The 18,500-nt window shown below is 55.4% G+C and overlaps 3 protein-coding genes across 3 annotated transcripts; 2 read left to right on the forward strand and 1 right to left on the reverse strand.

Annotated features, from left to right (window-relative positions):
* Positions 1 to 1,879: 1,879 nt before the first annotated feature.
* ENH_00026560 (DNA replication licensing factor, putative) lies at positions 1,880 to 9,553 on the forward strand (the record flags this gene model as incomplete). Its single annotated transcript, XM_013577997.1, is given in 21 exon segments — positions 1,880 to 2,035; positions 2,258 to 2,390; positions 2,597 to 2,759; positions 2,958 to 3,077; positions 3,283 to 3,445; positions 3,631 to 3,788; positions 4,014 to 4,121; positions 4,325 to 4,496; positions 4,808 to 4,915; positions 5,182 to 5,209; positions 5,603 to 5,744; positions 5,935 to 5,993; positions 6,159 to 6,265; positions 6,737 to 6,859; positions 6,865 to 7,038; positions 7,296 to 7,425; positions 7,602 to 7,724; positions 7,971 to 8,043; positions 8,270 to 8,542; positions 8,869 to 8,977; positions 9,284 to 9,553. Coding segments are annotated over 21 exon segments (2,892 nt in total).
* A 1,383-nt stretch (positions 9,554 to 10,936) lies between these two features.
* On the reverse strand, positions 10,937 to 12,012 carry ENH_00026570 (hypothetical protein, conserved; the record flags this gene model as incomplete). Its single annotated transcript, XM_013577998.1, has 2 exons — positions 10,937 to 11,141; positions 11,312 to 12,012. 2 exons carry the CDS (start codon positions 12,010 to 12,012, stop codon positions 10,937 to 10,939), a joined length of 906 nt encoding a protein of 301 aa, XP_013433452.1.
* Positions 12,013 to 12,809: 797 nt separating this feature from the next.
* Positions 12,810 to 16,835, forward strand: ENH_00026580 (lysyl-tRNA synthetase, putative; the record flags this gene model as incomplete). Its single annotated transcript, XM_013577999.1, has 5 exons — positions 12,810 to 14,756; positions 14,873 to 14,950; positions 15,151 to 15,516; positions 15,651 to 16,271; positions 16,701 to 16,835. The coding sequence occupies 5 exons, from the start codon at positions 12,810 to 12,812 to the stop codon at positions 16,833 to 16,835; spliced, it is 3,147 nt and encodes a 1,048-aa protein (XP_013433453.1).
* Between the last annotated feature and the right edge of the window lie 1,665 nt (positions 16,836 to 18,500).

The raw sequence follows: 18,500 nt of genomic DNA on the forward strand, positions 1-18,500 counted from the left end.
AGCAGCTTTCTTACTCTGGTTGCTGCAGAAAAGACTGGAACATTTATTATTTATTTCCGGAGAGGTGCAAATTAATTTTGCATGCAACGCAGCTGAGCAGCGGCTAGGTGGGGGATTAGCTTAAAAAGGGCTTCTAAGGCAACTTCCCAGCAGGATTTTCCTTATGGGTTTATGAAGGGTTTTCGTTGGCCCAAAAAGCCTAAGGCAGCATTTAATGCCATTCTGATTGCCCAAGATCTTGTCTAAGTGACAGATAATGTCCTTTTCCTACAAAGGACATTTTTGAGGAAAAGATAAGTGCTTCTGGCCTCGAAAACTCGGCTCAGCTACCCATTGCTGCGGCCCTGGCCAAGGGTTTTCTTTTCTGCTGCTGCTCAGGGCTGCTGCACTTCTTTCATGGTCCATTAGTCTATTTTATTCCCCCGAAGCTTTTCTTTTCTCGGCTTTCTTGCCCCCAAGGGAGTCCCAAAAGCCATTCTTTTGCATTCCTTTTCAGGCTCAAATCTAGCAGCAAAGAAATACCCAGCGTCTTCTTACGGGGCAACTCTGGGGACCCTGGCAGGATGGAGGCTTCGCATTTCCTCACCCATTTGCTTGTCTTTACTGTTCTACTGGAAATGTCATTTGCGCCTTTTGGCCTTTCTGATCAGCATTCAATTCTGTTCTTGCAAAGTGCTTATCACTTAAGCTCATAAAGTGGTTTAGAGCTCTGCTTACTGCTGCTACTTCACGTGGCCCAGTCCTTGGGACCCTCACTCCCCAGGTATTTCAAATTTTGAAAACCACAATATATATATTATATATATGCATACATATATATATATCTAGGGCCTCCTACAACAACAACCCCACCCCTACACAGCAGTTTCAAAGTTTTGCTGCGTCAGCTATGCGGTTAAGGCTTCTCTCAGGAGCGCCCCTAGGGTTTAGGGTTTGGAGTTTACGGTTTAGGCCTGCTAGCTAGCGTTGCGCACTCGGGGGCCCCCTTAGCCTGCACTGCTCTATGGTCACTCGGCGCTGCCGTGCCTGGGAAATGGAACTTCCCAAGTACTCAGCAGCCGCTTAAGCCGGTGTAAAACCCAGAAAGCTTGCACCGAAGTGGCTTTGGAGGTTTCCTTCTTCACCAAAATGTGATCTGTCAGCTTTTTAATGCCCCGTTTGCTGCAATTCGCGTTGGTTCGAGCCTCGCAGAACATCGAAGCGAGCCGCGCGTCCGAAACCCTACACCCTAAACCCTCAGGTCTAAACCCTGGGGGCCAAAACCTAGGCCCTGAACTCTAAACCCTAAACCCTATTTCGGCGTCTAGGCACACAGCCAGTCATTTTGTCAAGCTGCAGTAAGTCCCACACAAGAAGCGTTGCCTGCTGGCCCCACCTTAAGCTCAACCCTAAATCCGAGCTCCAAACCCTAAACCCTGGGTACCGAATCGGGACAAATGAGGCTCAAATCTAGACCCATATGCTTGCAAATATTCAAGACTCAATGGGAAATTACATTACTTGGAAGAGAACTGTGGACTCCAAACCCTAAACCCTAAACCCTTGAGGGTGTTACTACCACCCAGCAACACCCTCGCAGCCGCCTGGTGGCTTTGGGTTTCGGGTTGGGCTCCCCAGGGCCTGGCTAATTTGCACAGGCGCACATCTTCTGCCGTGTTAGTGAAAAATTAATTTATTTTTAATTATTTAGCCACATCTAAAAACTGAAAGACCTAAATTCAGGCGCTAGGCTCACTGCGCCTGAGCTCCTCCTTCTTCAGCCCGCGGGGCCCTACCCCTCCCCCCCTAACTTCTGTCTTTTGCGGCTGCTTCCCCCACAGCAGCAACAGCAGCAGCAGCAGCGGCAGCGGCAACGGCAGCCGCAGCAGCAGCAGCAGCAATGGCGGCCACCGCCACTGCCTCAGAGGGGCCCAGGGGCCCCTTCGCCACCCCTGAGGCCCCGGGGGCCCCCCAGCAGTCTATGGCGGGCCCCTCTGGCTTTGCCTCTACAGCCAACAACAATGCTTCGGGCAGAGACGACCCTGCCACAGTGCAGGTGCTCAAACCCTAAACCCTAGACCCTAAACCCTAAACCCTACCCAGATCCTAGAGCGTGGACCTTTGCTCGCCGTGTCCTGAGCCTCGGATGCTCCCCGAAGATCAAGGGAAGGGGATATAACACCGGTTCGGGTATTTTAGTGCAGAGTTCAGACTGCGGGATTTAGAACTCAGGGTTTAGGGTTTAGGGTTTAGAGTTTAGGGCTCGATGTGTCTTCAGGACAGGAACTTCGCCATATTCTTTGCCCATTTTTTGAGGGTTTTTAAAGGGCCAGATCCTTCAGCCGACGACCTGGAGCAAGCAGAAGCTGCAGAGGGGCTGCCTTCCGACATCTCAGGCACGCACAATAAGGGTTTAGGGTTTAGGGTTAAGGGTTTAGGGTTTAAGGTTTGGGGCTCAAGCCTTAGGGTGAGGGCTTTGGGGATCGGAATATTACGGTTGCCTTTCAAAGAAGTGGGCGTAGGGTTTGGAATTGAAAAAGGGCGCTGGAGGTTCTTTGCTCGCGCTTTGCGCGCAGCACCGAGGGTTTAGGGTTTAGGGTTTAGGGTTTGTACGCAGAGCACTGCTACCTGCGCCGGCTGGCAGCTTCTCTTCGCCTTCTCTCTTCTTGCAAAACCCTCAAAGTCCATTTAGCTGATGTAGAGAGTTGGGCCCCCCAGGGGGCCCCTGTGGACGACGCAGGCCTGAAGTTGGCTCACCACATCCGCAAGAACTACATTAGGTCGCCACAAACCCTAAGCCCTAAACCCTAAACCCTAAACCCTAAACCTCAACTGAAAGCCCTTAGGTGCGCCGAAGCAGATGGGGAGAAGAGCGTTTCGCGTGCGGAAGCTGGACGCCGGGAAAAGCGCGTGCGCACTGGAGCGAATTGTTTAGGGTTTAGGGTTTAGGGTTTAGGGTTTAGGGTTTATGGCTGCAGGATTCAGCCGCTGCTGCAGGAGCGGGTGCAGCAAATGGCGGATGAAGTGGCGCAGCGCATTTCCTGCAACCCTGCTACGGTGTTTCTGCAGCTCCACGACGTGCCGCGATACGTGCATAGGTAATCTAGGGTTTAGGGTTTAGGGTTTAGGGTTTAGGGTTTAGGGTTTGGGGCTTATGTTGTGCGCGCAGCAGCGGTCTGCGCCTCGGCTTGCTGTCGAGGGTGCTGAGGGTTTTGTTGGGTGCCGGTGTTGCAGCCACTGTGTGGAGTGCTCCGGGCCCAGGGTTTAGGGTTTAGGGTTTAGGGTTTAGGGTTTGCGGCTCAGCATAAGCAGCATTCGCTGCAGCATGCTTGGCAGCATCTGCTGCATCAAGGGTTTAGTCACCCGCACTACAGATGTCCGCCCGGAGCTGCTGCACGGGGCTTTTCTGTGTGGGGACTGCGGCAATATAGAGGAGGGGGTGGCGCAGGCTTTCAAGTACACCCAGGTAAACCCTAAACCCTAAACCCTAAACCCTAAGCCCTAAACCCTAGGCGGGCGGCGCGGGCTGTGGAGCGCGGGCTGGGGCGGGCTCGAGGCTTCCGGGCGCTGCTGGCGTTTGCCGCAGCTTGCTGCGCGGCTCGGGGCCAAGGTTTTAGGGTTTAGGGTTTAGGGTTTAGGGTTTGCGTGCAGCCCGTCAAGTGCTCCAGCCCCCAGTGCCACAACAGCCTCGACTGGAGGCTGGTCACAGAACTTTCCAAATTCAGCGACTGGCAAAAGCTGCGGCTGCAGGAGCCCTCGGGGGAGATGCACGCAGCAGCAGTGCCGCGCTCCATAGACGTCATCGCCAGGTTTGCTGCTGCTGCTGCTGCTGCTGCTGCTGCTGCTGCTGCGAAGAGGAAGGGGAGGGGGAGGCGCCGGGCTCTGCTGCTGCTGCTGCTGCTGCGGGTGGTGCTGCGGGGGTGGGACGGCGGCGGCGGGAGCGCTGCTCCGGCATGCCGTGCTGCAGTAGCTGCTGCGTGTGCTGCTGCTGCTGCTGCATCTGTACCTGCTGCTGCTGCTGCTGCTTTTGGCAGGCACTCACTGGTTGATTGTGTTTACGCCGGCGACGTGGTGTTGGTCACGGGGGCTTTAATTGCTGTGCCAGATATTCCAGCGCTTCTAAAGCCTGGAGAGCTGCCGCGGTAAACCCTAGACCCTAAACCCTAAACCCTAAGTTCTGACCGCTAAAGCCTGCACTGCCTGCAAGCAGTGGTTTTGTTCATCTCTAACGCCCCTGCTGCTGCGGCTGCTGCTGCCGCCGCCGCTGCTGCTGCCTCTGCTGCTGCTTCCACTGCTGTTGCTGCTGCTGCTAATGCTGCTGCCGCTGCTGCTGCTGCTGCTGCAGGTCGGTCTCGCGCCAAGCGCGGCAGCGCTCAGAAGCCCTCGGGGGCAGCGCACTTCGAGGGCTTAAGGGTTTAGGGGTTAGGGAGTTGAACTTCAAGATTTGTTTTTTGGCAATTAACATTGAGTCTCTTTCCACGGCGCAGCAGGAGCAGGCCGCCGACGACGGCAGAGAAGTAAACCCTAAACCCTAAACCCTAAACCCCAAACCCTCGGATGCTCTCGCCCGAACACGCGCCCTCCACACTCTACGTGCAGCTGCCGCCTCCCCGGGACCTGAAACCCGATTTTCTAAACCCTAAATTGCAAACCCTAAACCCTAAACCCTAAGGCCTACTCAACGAATCAGAGCCGAGCCTCGTTTCTTAGCCTTTTGGTGTGCTCTTTGCCCAACGCGGCCCCGCGCAAATCCTGAACCCAAATCCTAGACGCTCAACCCTAAACCCTAAACCCTAAACCCTAATGGCTTGCTGCGGCTGCGTCTCAGCTGTTTCAAGCCAGCGACTTTCTAAGCAGAGGAGCCTTCGAGTGGATTCGAGAAGTTGCGGAGCGCCCAGATTGCCTTTCTTACCTCGTTCGGAGCGTTGCGCCCAGAGTACAAGCTGCTGCTGCTGCTGCTGCTGCTGCTGCTGCTGCTGCTGTTGCTTCTGCTGCTGATTATGGCGTTGGTGGCGGCGGTGGTGCTGCGGTTGGCGCGGTGGTGCCGGTGCTGCTGCAGTGGAGGGCCGGTCTGCTGCTGCTGCTGCTCTTGGCTGGTTGATGTAGCAGCAACACCTGCTGCAGCAGCAACGTCTGCTGCAGCTGCGACAGCTGCAGCAGCAGAAGCAGCGACACGTGCTGCGGCTGCTTTTGTGCTTGCAGGTGTGGGGCTACGAAGATATCAAGAAGGGTTTGCTGCTGACCATTACAGGAGGGGTAACGAAGGAGACTGGCAGCTCAAGACTCAGGCAAGCTTTCTTTTAAACCCTTAAAAGAGGTTTAGGTAAAATTAATTTAAATCAAGTATGTTTAGAGCCTTGGCTAGCCGCTCTCGACAGCAGCAGCCCCTTAGCCCCCGCGGCACCAGTTGCTGCTGCCAGCCCGCAGGCGCAGCAGCAGCAGTAGCAGCAACAGCAACAACAACAACCGCACCAGCAGCAGCATCAGCAGCAGCAGCAGTAGCAGCATTAGTAGCATCAGCAGTAGCAGCAGTAGCAGCATTAGCAGCAGCAGCGTCAGCAGCAGCAGCAGCGTCAGCAGCAGCAGCAGCAGCAGCAGGAGTTTGGGGTTTGCTGCTGCAGAGGAGACCTCAACATGTGCATTGTGGGGGACCCTTCGACCAGCAAAAGCCAGCTGCTGACTTGGGTGGAGTCTTTTGCCCCTCGAGCGGTTTTTGCTTCCGGCAAGGGCTCCACAGCAGCGGGGCTCACCGCCGCAGTCGTCAGGTAAACCCTAAACCCTAAACCCTAAACCCTAGGCCCTGGGACGGCCGGGCCACGAGCCGCCAGCAGCCGCGAGGCGCTGCCGACAGGCGCGCGGAGTTGATCGCAGACTTCAACAGACGAGGCCAGGGACAAGGGCTTAGGGTTTAGGGTTTAGGGTTTAGGGTTTAGGGCTAGGTTTGCGTCGGCGCAGAGATCCGGACCAGGGAGACTACGTGTTGGAGGCAGGCGCCCTCATGTACGCTGACCAAGGTAGGAAACCCTAAACCCTAAACCCTAAACCCTAGCCGTGGAGCCAGCCATCGCCTCGGACTCACAGTTTTCCGAGCTCTCACAGCCTAGGATTCAGGTTTAGGGCTCGGAAGTCCTCGTTTAGGGTTTAGGGTTTAGGGTTTAGGGTTTAGGGTTTGTGTTTAGGGATTTGCTGCATCGACGAGTTCGACAAAATGGATGAAAAAGACAGAGTGGCGATTCACGAGGCAATGGAGCAGCAGACAATTTCAATAGCCAAGGCTGGCATTCAGGTTCCTGCAAACCCTAAGCCCTAAACCCTAAACCCCAAATCTTAAACCCTAAACCCTAGAGAGTTTCCGGTGGCCGTGAGGTGGAACCAGTGTTCACACGCTCAGGCAATCAGCAGCTCTGCAAGCACCACCCCTGGCTGCTTCCTACTGCTGCTGCTGCCTGCTGCTGTTGCTTCCTGCTGCTGCTGCTGCTGTGGCTGCTGCTGCTGCTGCTAGTCTCGCTGGGCTGAAGTGGGGTCCCCCCTCACTGCGTTGAAATGCTATTGGGCATGTGGGATCGTGTTGGGATCGTGTAGGGGAGACTAGGATCATGTGGGATTGTGTTTGGGTCGTGTGGGGTTTCATTGGGATCGTCTTTCTGGCTTTGGCCGGCGTGGGATCGTCTGTCAATCTTATGGGATCGCCTGGGATCGTGTTGGATCCTCCTGGGATTGTGTGGGGTCATCTGGGGATCGTATGGGATCGGTTTAGGACCGTGTGGGGCTGGCTGGGGATCGTGTGAGATCGCCTGGGATCGCCTGGGATCGCCTGGGATCGCCTGGGATCGTCTGGGATCGTGTGGGATCGTGTGGGGTGCTGGGGCTCAGGCGACGCTGAATGCGCGGGCGAGCGTGCTGGCTGCATGCAACCCGCGCTTCGGGCGCTACGACCGCAGCAAAAGTTTTGCTGCTAATGTTCATATTCCTGCGCCGCTGCTGTCGCGCTTCGATTTGCTTTTCACTTTAATTGACGAGGCTGACGAGGCCCGAGACAGCGCCATCTTCGACCACCTCGTAAACCCTAAACCCTAAACCCTAAACCCTAGCTGCGAAACGCACTTCAACCACCGCGTCCGCATTCGCAGATACAGCTGTCTGTATCCCCCCGCAGCTGCCTGTACACCCCAGCAGCTGCCTGTACACCGCAGCGTGTGTACGTACACCTCAGCAGCAGCTGCCTGCACACTGCAGCAGCTGCCTGTACACCGCAGTGGGTGTACCTACACCTCAGCAGCAGCTGCCTGTACACTGCACGGCTGCTGCTGTCGCAGGCCGCTTACCACATGAGCCCTGAGGACGCCGCAGCAACAGCAACAGCACAAGCAGCAGCAGATTCTCTAACTCAAGATGAGCTGCGCCTCTACGTCGAGTGTGCGCAAAAGCTCAAACCCATCATGACCGGTAAACCCTAAACCCTAAACCCTAAATCCGAGCCTTCCGGCTGGGCTTTTGTCCTTGCTGTGAGCCTGCGTGACTTTTAGGTTGAGCAGCCCGCCGCTTACGGCCAACCCTCAGGGTTTAGGGTCTAGGCCCTAGGGTTTAGGGTTTAGGGTTTAGGGTTTAGGGCTTGTGCGCAGACGAGGGCAAGCGGCGGCTGATGGAGGCTTACGTGGCGCTGCGGCTGATGGACGCGCAGCCAGGGCTGCAGCACAACATGAGGATTACTGTTCGTCAATTGGAGTCTCTCATTCGCTTATCGGGTCCGCCTAAACCCTAAACCCTAAACCCTAAACCCTGAGCCGTAGGCGCTGGCTCTAGTCCATGCAGACCTGCTGCCTGTACACCCCAGCAGCTGCCTGTACACACCAGATGGACTGCCAGCTGGCTATACACTGCAGGCGAAAGAAAGACAACAGAGATGGCTGGGCGGGTCTTCCTGCTCCAAACCCTAAACCCTAAGCCCTAAACCCTAAGCCCTAAACCCTTGCTGGTGGGTGGCTCTGCAGAGGCGGTCGCTCGCCTTCACTTCAGCGACTTCGTCCGAGAGGAGCACGCGAAAGAAGCCGTCAACATATTCAGGTGCCAAACCCTAAACCCTAAACCCTAAACCCTAGATGGTGCACCATGCTGCAGCGCGAGTGTTCAGTGCACTTTTACTCTGCCAGTCGGAGCTGCCGGTACAGCCCAAGAAGAACATGCATTTATCCGTTTTCAGGTGTATTTTTGGGTTATGTGTTTCTCTGAAGAAGAAACTTTAGTCTATATTCTACTTTTGTATTTATTTGCTTTTTTATTCTTTCTTTAGAGCTTCTCTCCACCGCATAATGCACACAGAAGACATCCGGCTGACTGAGCCAGCAGCAGCAGCAGCAGAGAGCGACAAGCGGCAGGAAGGCGAAGGCGAGGACGGCGCTGCTGCTGCAGCAGCAGCAGGACCGCAGCAGGAAATGCACATTTCTCAAGACGATTACAGACGCATAGCTTCTCAAATAATAGATTACATTTCGCAAAAAGAAGCTGCAGCAGCAGCTGAAACTGACTCCTTCCAAGGAGTGTCTTCGCACGCGGTCATTGAATGGTCAGCTTCTGCTGCTGCTGCTGCTGCTGCTGCTGCGCTCACAACTGATGTAACGGAGAGTGCAGTTTCGAGCTTGTATTAATTATGTTAGGGGCAGTTGCTGCTGGTGCTGTATCCGGTGCTGCTGCTAAATCTGCTGCTGCTGCATCTGCTGCTGCTGCACGTGCGTCTGGCGCTGCAGCTAGGTGTGCTGCTGCCTCCTGCTGTTGCTGTTGCATGCATCGCTCTTACTGCCGCCGCATTCATTGCTGCTGCGCCGCACTTGCTGCTGCTGCACCTTCCTCTGCACCTGCTGCGGCACCTGCTGCTGCTGCTGCTGCTTGCAGGTGGCTAGAAGATGTGCTGCAGCCAGATGACGCAGAAGTACTGGATGAATGGTACAGAAAGCTGCGGCTGATTGTGCAGCGGCTGATAGACCAAGACGGGTATTTGCTGGTGAGTGTTTTAGTGGATTGTTTGAAAAATAAATAAATAAATAGATAAATGTATAGACATATAAATAAATAAATAAATAATAACTTAATTTTCCAACCATCAACCAACCCTTTACCGGTTTGGGGGGGCGGCAAATGCCGGAAATTTTGCAAAGCGGCACTGCAGCAGCAGCAGCAGCGCTGATCGCAGCAGCATAAATTTGAAACCAAAAGACTTCAACTGAGAGGAAGAGAGCTAAGCCGCAGCAGCAACAGCAGCAGCAGCAGCAACAGCAGCAGCAGCAAAAGGACCACTGTATGCGCGCAGGGCCAGCCAGTTCCTGGGGGCGGCGACGGCGAGCTGCTGCTGCGGGTGCACCCGAACGTCTGCGACATCAGCAGCAGCAGCAGCAGCAGCAGCGCAGTGATGGCCTTCGGCTACAAGTCCTTTGGCTTCCAGGAAGACACGGAGGCAGCAGCAGCAGGAGCAGCAGCAGCAGGAGCAGCAGCAGATGACGGCGACCTCACTACGGAAGAATTCGAAAGGATTCAGCAGCTCATTGAGCAGGGCCCCCCCGATGCTGATCTTGATCAATAAAAAATGAAAATTAAAATTAAAAAGCAGCAAATAATAATAAACGAATAAAAATACAACTAATAATAAATAACAAGTAACAATAAGTGGCGGGGGGCACCGGGGCTGAGCCCTTTCGCTGGCTTCGAAAGCCCAGGCAGCAGCAGCAGCAGCAGCAGCAGTTGCTGCTGCTGCTGCTGTTGCAGTTTGTTTGCTGCGCTGCGTGAGAACTGCTGCTTCCGCAGCTGCAGGCTGAGGTGTACGGACACCTCGTCGAGACGGGAACATTCGTTTCGTTTATTTCTTTTTCTTTGTCTGTGAAAAGTCCAATTAATTGGCAGCAGCAGCAGCAGCAGCAGCCAGCAGCAAAAAGGAAAGGCAGTTTATAGCAATTGCACTAGAGGCAGCAAGAAAGAAGCAGCAAAAAAGGAGCACCAAGATAGCACCACGAAAGCTGCAGCAAGAGAGCAGCAACAAGTAAGCAGCAGCAAGAAAGCAGCAGCAAGACAGAAGCAGCAAGAAGGCAGCTGCAACAGCAGCAGCAAGAAGGCAGCAGCAGCAGCTAGCTGCAGCTGGCAGCTTTTCTGTGACTCATCTCCTCCTTTAATTCTAAAGAAAGGAAACACCTAAAGTAATTATTTTTATTTATTTATTTTTAATTTTAATTTAAAATATTTTCATTTCTAATTCAATTCCTCCACCCTTGCTGTGGGCTAAGCCGCTGCAGCAAAAAGCCCTCAGTACATATACCAAAAAGTATTCCCACAAAATAAAAATACCTTTCAATCAAAATTAATATTTAATTAAATTAATATTAAATAAAAGCTAATTTCTACAAACTAAATCTATTTAAATGATAGAAAATAAAAAAGTAAATCTGTATATACTTGTATATATATCTAAAATATATATTATATAACATATATATATTATATATTTATATAAACATCTGTTTATATGTATTTGCTGCTGCCTTTATATTTCTTTCCAAATAGGCGCAATAGTTTTTTATATTTGTGTCGGTGTGTGAGACACAAAATATATAAACAGACGCGCAGCAGCAGCAGCAGCTGCTGCTGCTGCAGCAGCAGCTGCAGGAGTGGCTGCAGCAGCAGTATTCGCACCAGTAGCTGCAGCAGCAGCTGCAGGAGTGGCTGCAGCAGTAGTCGCAGCAGCGGCTGCAGCAGCAGCTGCTGGAGTGGCTGCAGCAGCAGTATTCGCAGCAGAAGCTGCAGGAGTGGCTGCAGCAGCAGTATGTGCAGCAGCAGCAGCGGCTGCAACAACAGCACCAGAATAGGCAGCTGCTGCTGCCACAGATGAAATCCGGCCGTTGTCTTAAAAGACACACGACACAGCAGCAGAAGCAGCAGCAGCAGTAGCTGCAGCAGCAGTTGCTGCTGCTGCTGCTCAGGCTCGGGGGGCCTCTGCTGCCAGCTCCACGAGCAGCCGCCGCATGCGCCCCAGTTCAGGGCGGTCCTTTTCTTTTGCTGCTGCTGCTTGGCTGCTGCTGCTGCTGCTGCTGCTGCTGCTTCTCTCCACCAGCCACAGCACTCTCGCCCAGCCGCTGCCGCAGTCCTTTTTGTCTTTCTCTGCTGCTGCTGCTGCCTTCGCTCTGCGCAGCCCACAAATGCAGGCGCAGCAACAGCAGCAAACGCTACAAGCGGCAACTGCAGCAGCAGCAGCGCAGCAGCAACAGCAGCAGCACAACCGCAGTACATGCGGCACTGCAACAGCAGCAAACAAACAGCAGCAGCAGCAACAGCAGCAGCAACAGCAGCAAACCTGAGCTGTGCCTTTCTTCTCTCCAGATGTCTTTCTCTCTGTTCATAAAAGCCCTTTATTTCTTCATCAGCAATTTGCAGCTGCTGCTGCCGCAGGGTCTCATCTTCCCTCCGCCGGGCCTCGATTTCCTGCTGCAGCTGCTGCTGCAGCTCTTCCTTCTGCCGCTGCAGCATGAGCATCTGCTGCTGCTGCTGCTGCTGCTTCGCCGCCTCCTCAGGGCTCAGCATCTCAGCAGCACTCTGGGGGGCCCCCAAGGGGGCCCCCAGATCGGGGCCCCCAAGGGGGGCGCCCCAGGGGGCGGGGCCCCCCATAGGAGGCCCCTGTGGGGCCCCTGTGGGGGCCCCCAAAGAAACCTCTAGAGGGGAAGCCAGGGGGGCCCCCAGGGGGGCCCCCAGATGGTCCTCTGGGGGGGCCCCTGGGGCTGAAAAAGGGTCATTTGAGTCTTCCCTTTTATCCGTTAGGGCTTGGCCTGAGGGGAACTCCACGCCGTTGTTTAAAACGAGGTCTTGCTGTTGCTGCTGCTGCTGTTGCTGCTGCTGCTTCACCTCCTCTTCCTGCTGCAGCAGCTCCTGACGGTGCTGCTGCAGCTGCTGCTGCAGGTCCTGCGCCGGGTCTCCGTTGTCTAGTAAGAACTCATCTTGCTGCACCAAGTCGAATTCGCTGCCGCGGCCGTTGAAGAAGTCTTCGTGTGCTGCTGCCATCTTGCTGCTGCAGCTCTTGCTGCTGCTGCTGCTGCTGACGCCGCCGCTGCTCAAGAGACGCCTGGGGCACTGCTGCTGCTGCTGCTGCTGTCGAGACTCAAAGTGTCACTTTGAATAAGAGAAAGAGGCCCCGCTGTCTCGCGAGCTCGTGGGGCCGCAGCAGCAACACTGCTGCAGCTGCTGCTGCTGCTGGGATCGGTGTCTTGCTCAGCAGCAGGAGAGCGCCTGTCTCCTCAGCTCACAGAGATACGCAAATTGGCCCGAATTTCCCGCACTAGATCAGCAATTCCCAGCTCGCGCTGCTGCTGCTGCTGCTGCTGCTGCCTGTGCAGCTGCTGCAGCGCAGCAGGCAGGGGCTGTGCAGCAGCAGAGCCCCAGAACTGCTGAGGGCCCCTTATCTTTGGTCCTTTATAGCTGCCTTCTTTTTATCATTATATTTAGCCTTAGGACTCAACCGCTGTTTGGGGTTTAGGCTCGAAGTTTTAGGGTTTAGGGTTTAGGATTTAGGGTCTCGGGCTTAAGGCTCCGGTCCAGATTGGCCTTGGCTTGCTGGTAGCTGCGCTCGAAGGCCTCCCAGTGTGCAGCTCTAGCAGCAGCAGAAGCAGCAGGAACAGCAGGAGCAAAAGCAGCAGCAACAACAGCAGCGGCAGCAGCAACAGCCGCAGCGCATTAGCAGCACAAGCAGCAATAGCAGCAGCAGCAGCAGCAACAGCAACGGCATCAGCAGAGCTGCTATCTGCCCTATGGCGAGCAGCAGCAGCAACTCGCGCTGCGACTGCTGCTGCTGAGGCAGCCACATGAGACAGAATGGAGTCCACATTCAGCTCACGCGGCTGCTGCTGCCGCTGCTGCTGCTACTGCTGCTGATTGCTGGAGGGCCTTCGACAGCGGATCGATTGACACCGAAAACAGCAGCAGCAGCAGCAGCAGCAGCAGCAAGAGCAAGACCTATCAGACATGCGTCTCCTTGTGGGGCCTTTCTTGTGAACAGCTTTTCTTCCACAGCAGCAACGGGCTGGCAGCAGCAGCAGCAAACGCAGCAGCAGCAGCAGCAGCAGCGGGCACGGAGGCAAATCCACTGCAGGAAAGAGAGCTTTAATGAACGTCGGGCCTTTAGGCTCATCTCAACAAAGTGCAGCAGCAGCGATAGCTGCATCGACAGCAGCAGCAGCAGCAGTAGCTGCATTGACAGCAACAGCAGCAGCAGCGGCATTGACAGCAGCAGCAGCAGTTTGTGCTTCCGAGATGCGGACTTTCTGCGCCGGGTCTCTAAGTGGATTTTGCTGCGGGGTGTCCTAGGCATAAACACTCACCCTACCACAGAAGAGTTGCTGCAGCAGCAGCAGCAGCAGCAGCAGCGGGGTCTGGGCATCAGCAGCATTTCTGACATACACGAGAGGTACTCCACGCTGCCCCCTGGAGCAGCAGCAGCAACAGGAGCAGCTGAAACAACAGCCTCCGCGCAGCAGCCGCAGCAGCAGCAGCAGCCGCAGCAGCAGCAGCAGCAGCAGCAGCAAGAAGCTGCCTATGGCCGCATCTCAAGTGTGCGAAATGGGGGCTCTTTCGTAGATATAACTCCTCTGTCTTATCTCGATGGCTGCAGCAAAAATAAGCTGCAGGTGTACTTCGGCAGCAGCCCGAAACACGCTGCAGGCGCAGCAGCAGCAGCAGCAGCAGCAGCAGCAAGGGGTGAGCGAGCCCTTTCAGCAGCGGCTGGGGGCCCCCCTGGGGGGCCCCCGCTGGCTCCGCAGCAGCTTTTGCCGCTGCTGGATTTAGGGGACATAATACTAGTAAGAGGGGCCCTGAAGAGAACAAGGAAAGGAGAATTGACCTTGGCTGTAGCAGCAGCAGCAGCAGCAGGAGCAGCAGGAGCAGCAGCAAGGGAGACCCAGGAGGGGCCTCAAAACCCCAGGGAGGCCCAGCAGCCAGGGGCCCCGGGGGCCCCCACTGCCCAAGGCCAGGGGGGCCCCCAAACTCAGGGGGGCCCCCAAAGCCAGGGGGCCCCTGGGACCCCACATGTGGGGCCCCACACAGGGGGAGGCCAGGTGGTGCTGCTGGCTAAGCAGCTGCTGCCTCCAGAGGCAGCAGCAGCAGCAAACTGCTCACCTGCTGCTGCTGCTGTTGCTGCAGCACGCGGGCTGCTCCTGCAGCACGTGGCAGACCTCGGAGCTCCAGCTATCTATGCTGCCGCGCTGCAGCAGCAGCAGCAGCAGCAGCAACAGCAGCAGCAGCAGCAGGGTGAAGGCAGCCGCAACCCCTGGCTCCCGCAGCTGCTGATACTGCAGCACTATTTGGGCGAGAAGCAGCAGCAGCTGCTGCGAGACTTCCAACAGCAGCGGCGGCAACAGCAGCAGCAGCAGCAACAGCACGAACAGCAGCAGCAGCAGGAGCAGGGGGATGAAGAGAATTTCTGGACTGCAGAAGCAGCTGAGCAGCAGCAGCAGGAGCCAGGGCAGCAGCAAGACAGCAGCAGCAGCGGTGCTGCAGGGGTCTCGCTCCTGCTGCAGCAGCCAGCCAGGCGCCATTTGCTGCTGTGCCGCAGCGCAGCAATAGGGGCCTTGCGCTCTTTTCTTGATGCTGAGGGGTATTTGGCTGTAGACACCCCCTGCCTGCTGCGCATGCAGCAGCAGCAGCAGCAGCAACAGCAGCAGGAGCCGGAGCAGCAGCAGGAGCCGGAACAGGAGCAGCAGGAAGCTCCACCAGCTGCTGAAACAGTCCGCCTCTTCGCCTCGCAGATTCATGCGGTAAGCTTCGAGCAGCAGCAGCAGCAACGGCAGCAGCAACAGCAGCAACAGCAGCAACGGCAAACCAGCAGCAGCAGCAGCAGCAGCAGCAGCATGTGGTTGGCTGTTTGATGCAGACCAAGACAGGCGTAGTGTTGCGCCAGGCGCCGGAGCTAAATCTAAAGAAGCTGATTGTTGCCGGCGTATCTGATAAGGTAATTTGCTGCTGCTGTTGTTGCTGCTGCTGCTGCTGTCGGTGCTGCTGCTGCTGCCGCTGCTGCTGCGCCAGTCCGCTTTCTTGTGTCTCCTGCTCTATATTTGCTACTCCTGTCCATCATTTCTTCTGCTGCTGCTATCCCTGCTGTTGCTGCTGCTACTGCTGCTATTGCTGCTGCTGCTGCTGCTGCTGCTCCAGGTCTATGAGCTGGGCCGGTGCTTCCGGAACGAGGGCTTGTCTTGGAGACATCATTTTGAATTTGTCTCTTTAGAAGTTTACCGGGCTTTGGCAGCAGCAGCAGACATGCGGCAGCTCGCGCAGCAGCTGCTACGGGCCGCTGCTGCTGCTGTTGCTGCAGTCCCCAGACACCGGCGGCGACCGGCAGCAGCAGCAGCAGCAACAGCAGCAGGCCTCACGGAACAGGGGCTGTTGCTGCTGAGGGATCCAGAAGAGCAGCAAAGACTTGTCTCTGTCGATCTGGAGATTCCTTTTGAGGAGTACAAGTACCTGGACTTAGTCAGAATGCATACAGGCATCGACCTGCAGCAGCTTACGCTGCAAGAGGTACCAGCAGCAGCAGCGGCAGCAGCAGCAGCAGTAGCAGCAGTAGCAGCAGCAGCAGCGGTGACTTCACTTGCCCGCAGCAGCAAGACTGAGCTGCTGCTGCGGCTTGCGCGGCTCGCGTGCGTGTGCTGCAGGCCCTTCGACAGACGGAGCTGCTGCAGCAGCAGCAACAGCAGCAGCAGGCGCTGCCTGCTGCTTGTCTCGCCAGCAAGGAGCACTTGTCTGCTTTTCTCTTCAAAAGATTTGTAGAAAAGAAACTTCTGAGGCCGACCCACGTGCTGCACCCGCCGCTGCTGCTGTCGCCCCTAGCAGCATCAGTAGCCCCAGCAGCAGCAGCAGCAGCAGCGGAACCAGAAGCAGCAGCAGCAGCACCCCCAGCGGCAGCATCAGCAGCAGCGCCACCCCCCCCAGCAGCAGCAGGAGCAGCAGCACCAGCACCAGCAGTGCCAGCAGCAGCCGCAGCAGCAGCAGCAACGCCAGCAGCAGCATCACAAGCGCCAGCAGCAGCAGCAGCAGCAGCAGCAGCAGGTGACATGCCGCTGGCTGAGCGCTTCGAAACCTATGTGGGGGGAGTGGAAGTGGCTGACGGCTACGCAGAGTTGAGCTGCCCGCTGGAGCAGCGGAGGAGATTAAAGCAGCAGCAAAAAGAATTTAAATCAAAGCAGCAGCAAAAAGAATTTAAATTAAATAAAATAATTAAAAATAAAAGAAGAAATCAACAACTTGAAGACGCGGGGCCCCAAGCAGACCACGAGGTTCGGCACACCCGCGCTTGCTGCCGCTCTGCTGCTGCTGCTGCTTCTGCTGCTGCTGCTCTGTTGCTGCGCTTCTGCTGCTCCTGCTCTGCTATGGTTGCTGCTGCCGCTGCTCTGCTGTTGCTCTGCTGCTTCTGCTTTTGCTGTTACTGCTGCTCTGCTGCTCTACTGCTGCTTCGCTGCTGCTGTTGCTGCGAGCTGCCCGCCTCAGCCGTAGCTGCAGTCGCAGCAGCAAACCCCAGACAGCAGCAAAATAAGAAAATAAATGAAGGACAAACTGAAGAGTTAGATAGAAGCGAGCAAAACACAAAAACGAGTCGACAGATCAAGTAATGCTGTGCTGCTGTTTGTGTGCTACTTCTGCTGCTGCTGTTGCTGTGCTGCTGCTGTTGCTGTGCTGCTGCTGCCGTGCTGCTGCTGCTGCTGCAGGACTTTCTGCAAAGTCTTTGCTTGGGGTTGTGCCCCACGGCGGGGCTGGGCGTTGGAGTGGATCGGCTGCTGCTGCTGCTGACTGGCAGCAGCAGCATTAGAGACGTTATGTTCTTGCCGACACAAAGCAAATAAATAAATTAATTAAACAAATGAACAATTTGATTGCATCTGTCCGTTTATACATTAACTTATTTTCAATTCTTTTGGCTCTTCGTGAACTTAGTTTCTTCTCGTTCTGCCTTACGGATGCTGCAGGAGCAGCAGCAGCAGCAGCAGCAGCAGCAGCAAGTGAACGGCTGCTGTTGGCCGCACTGCGTAAAAGTAGCGCAGCTTGAAGCCCCTGGCATTTCGGCTGGGGAGGGCCTAGCGGCATAGCTAGCTAGCTGCTAACCAACTTGCTGCTAACTAGCTAGCTGTGCAAGTGGCAAGCCAGCTAGCTAGCTGTTCCTTGCTATGCTAGGTAGCCAGCTGGCTGCGCTGGCTAGCTAGCTAGCTACGCTGGCTAGCTACCTAAGCTGGGTAGCTAGCTAACTACGCTAGGTAGCTAGATAACTATGGAAGGCAGCTAGCTACCTACGTTAGGCAGCGGTAGCTAGCTAGCTAGCTATGCAGGGCAGCTAGCTAGCTAGTAGCTAGCCGTGTCTTCTCCTGCTAGCTAGCTCACCAGCTAGCTGGCTAGCTGGGCGAGACGCAGCAGGAGCAGCGCAGCAGCTAAGGCTCCTCTGGAGCTGCAGCAGAGCAGCAAAAGTGTGCTGCTGCAGGCTGCTGCTTGGAGCTGCTGCTCATGGGCTTGTTGCTGCAGCGGCTGCTGCTTGGCTGAGGGGTCTTTTGCTTCGTCTTCATGATGCTGCTCAGCCCTGCTGCAGCAGCAGCTCCCTGCCGCAGCTAATACTGCTGCTTCTGCCGCGGCAGCAGCAGCGGGTGCTGCTGCTGCTGCTGTGGCGGCTGCGGCAATTGATGCAGCAGCAGCAGCAAAAATAGCTGCAACAGGGACTAAATTAGCGGCGGCACCATGAATAAAGTCAGCAGCGAGAGAGGAAGCAACGCCAGCAGTAGCAGCTACTGCAGCAGCAGCAGATCGCCAGCATCAGCAGCAGCAGCAGTACCTTCTGCTGCTGACGATCTGCTGCTGCCGCGTTTCGCGTCGTTTGCCCTCCAGAGCGGCGCTGTCTCAGGATCTACAAGGCAATCTTGTGAATTAAAATAATTTAAATGCATTTAAAATTAAAAAATATATATTTTGAATTTATTTTCAAAGTTCAAACTCGTTGATTTTGCTTCCCCCGCCTTCGCAGACTCTTCATCGCTCGGCGCTCCCGTGCAGCGGCCGAACAGGAAATGCGGGGCCAATCGAGAGGTGGCAAAGGAGGCATCAAAGAAAGAAATAAATAAAAATTTGCACTCTATTTATAAAAAATTGAACATTTAAAATAAATAAATATAATAAATGCGGACGGGGCGAGAAGGGGGAGCGGGCTGATGAGGGGTCGCCATCGGCGGCCAGCGGGGATTTCGTTTTCGGTGTTTGTTTGCTGTTTGTTTGCCTCTTTGTGCCCCTCAAACTGCAGAAAAAAACAGAAAATCAAATTTAATTTATTTAACTCCCTCGAATTATTCTTTTGAACCGCGGAGGCCCCGCGAAGGCCCTAGAAATAAGCAGCTTCACAGGCAAGGGCAAAGCCAGGCTTGCAGGCTTGCGCCTCCGGTTGCTCTGGTGCTCCCGCTGCTGCAACTCGCGGATTTTTGCTCATTTTCGCTTATTTTTCCTTTAATCCATCAAGAAAATAAAACTTTGTG

Source organism: Eimeria necatrix, genomic scaffold, assembly GCF_000499385.1.
Source record: "Eimeria necatrix Houghton genomic scaffold, Enh_scaff1, whole genome shotgun sequence".
Lineage (NCBI taxonomy): Eukaryota > Apicomplexa > Conoidasida > Eucoccidiorida > Eimeriidae > Eimeria > Eimeria necatrix.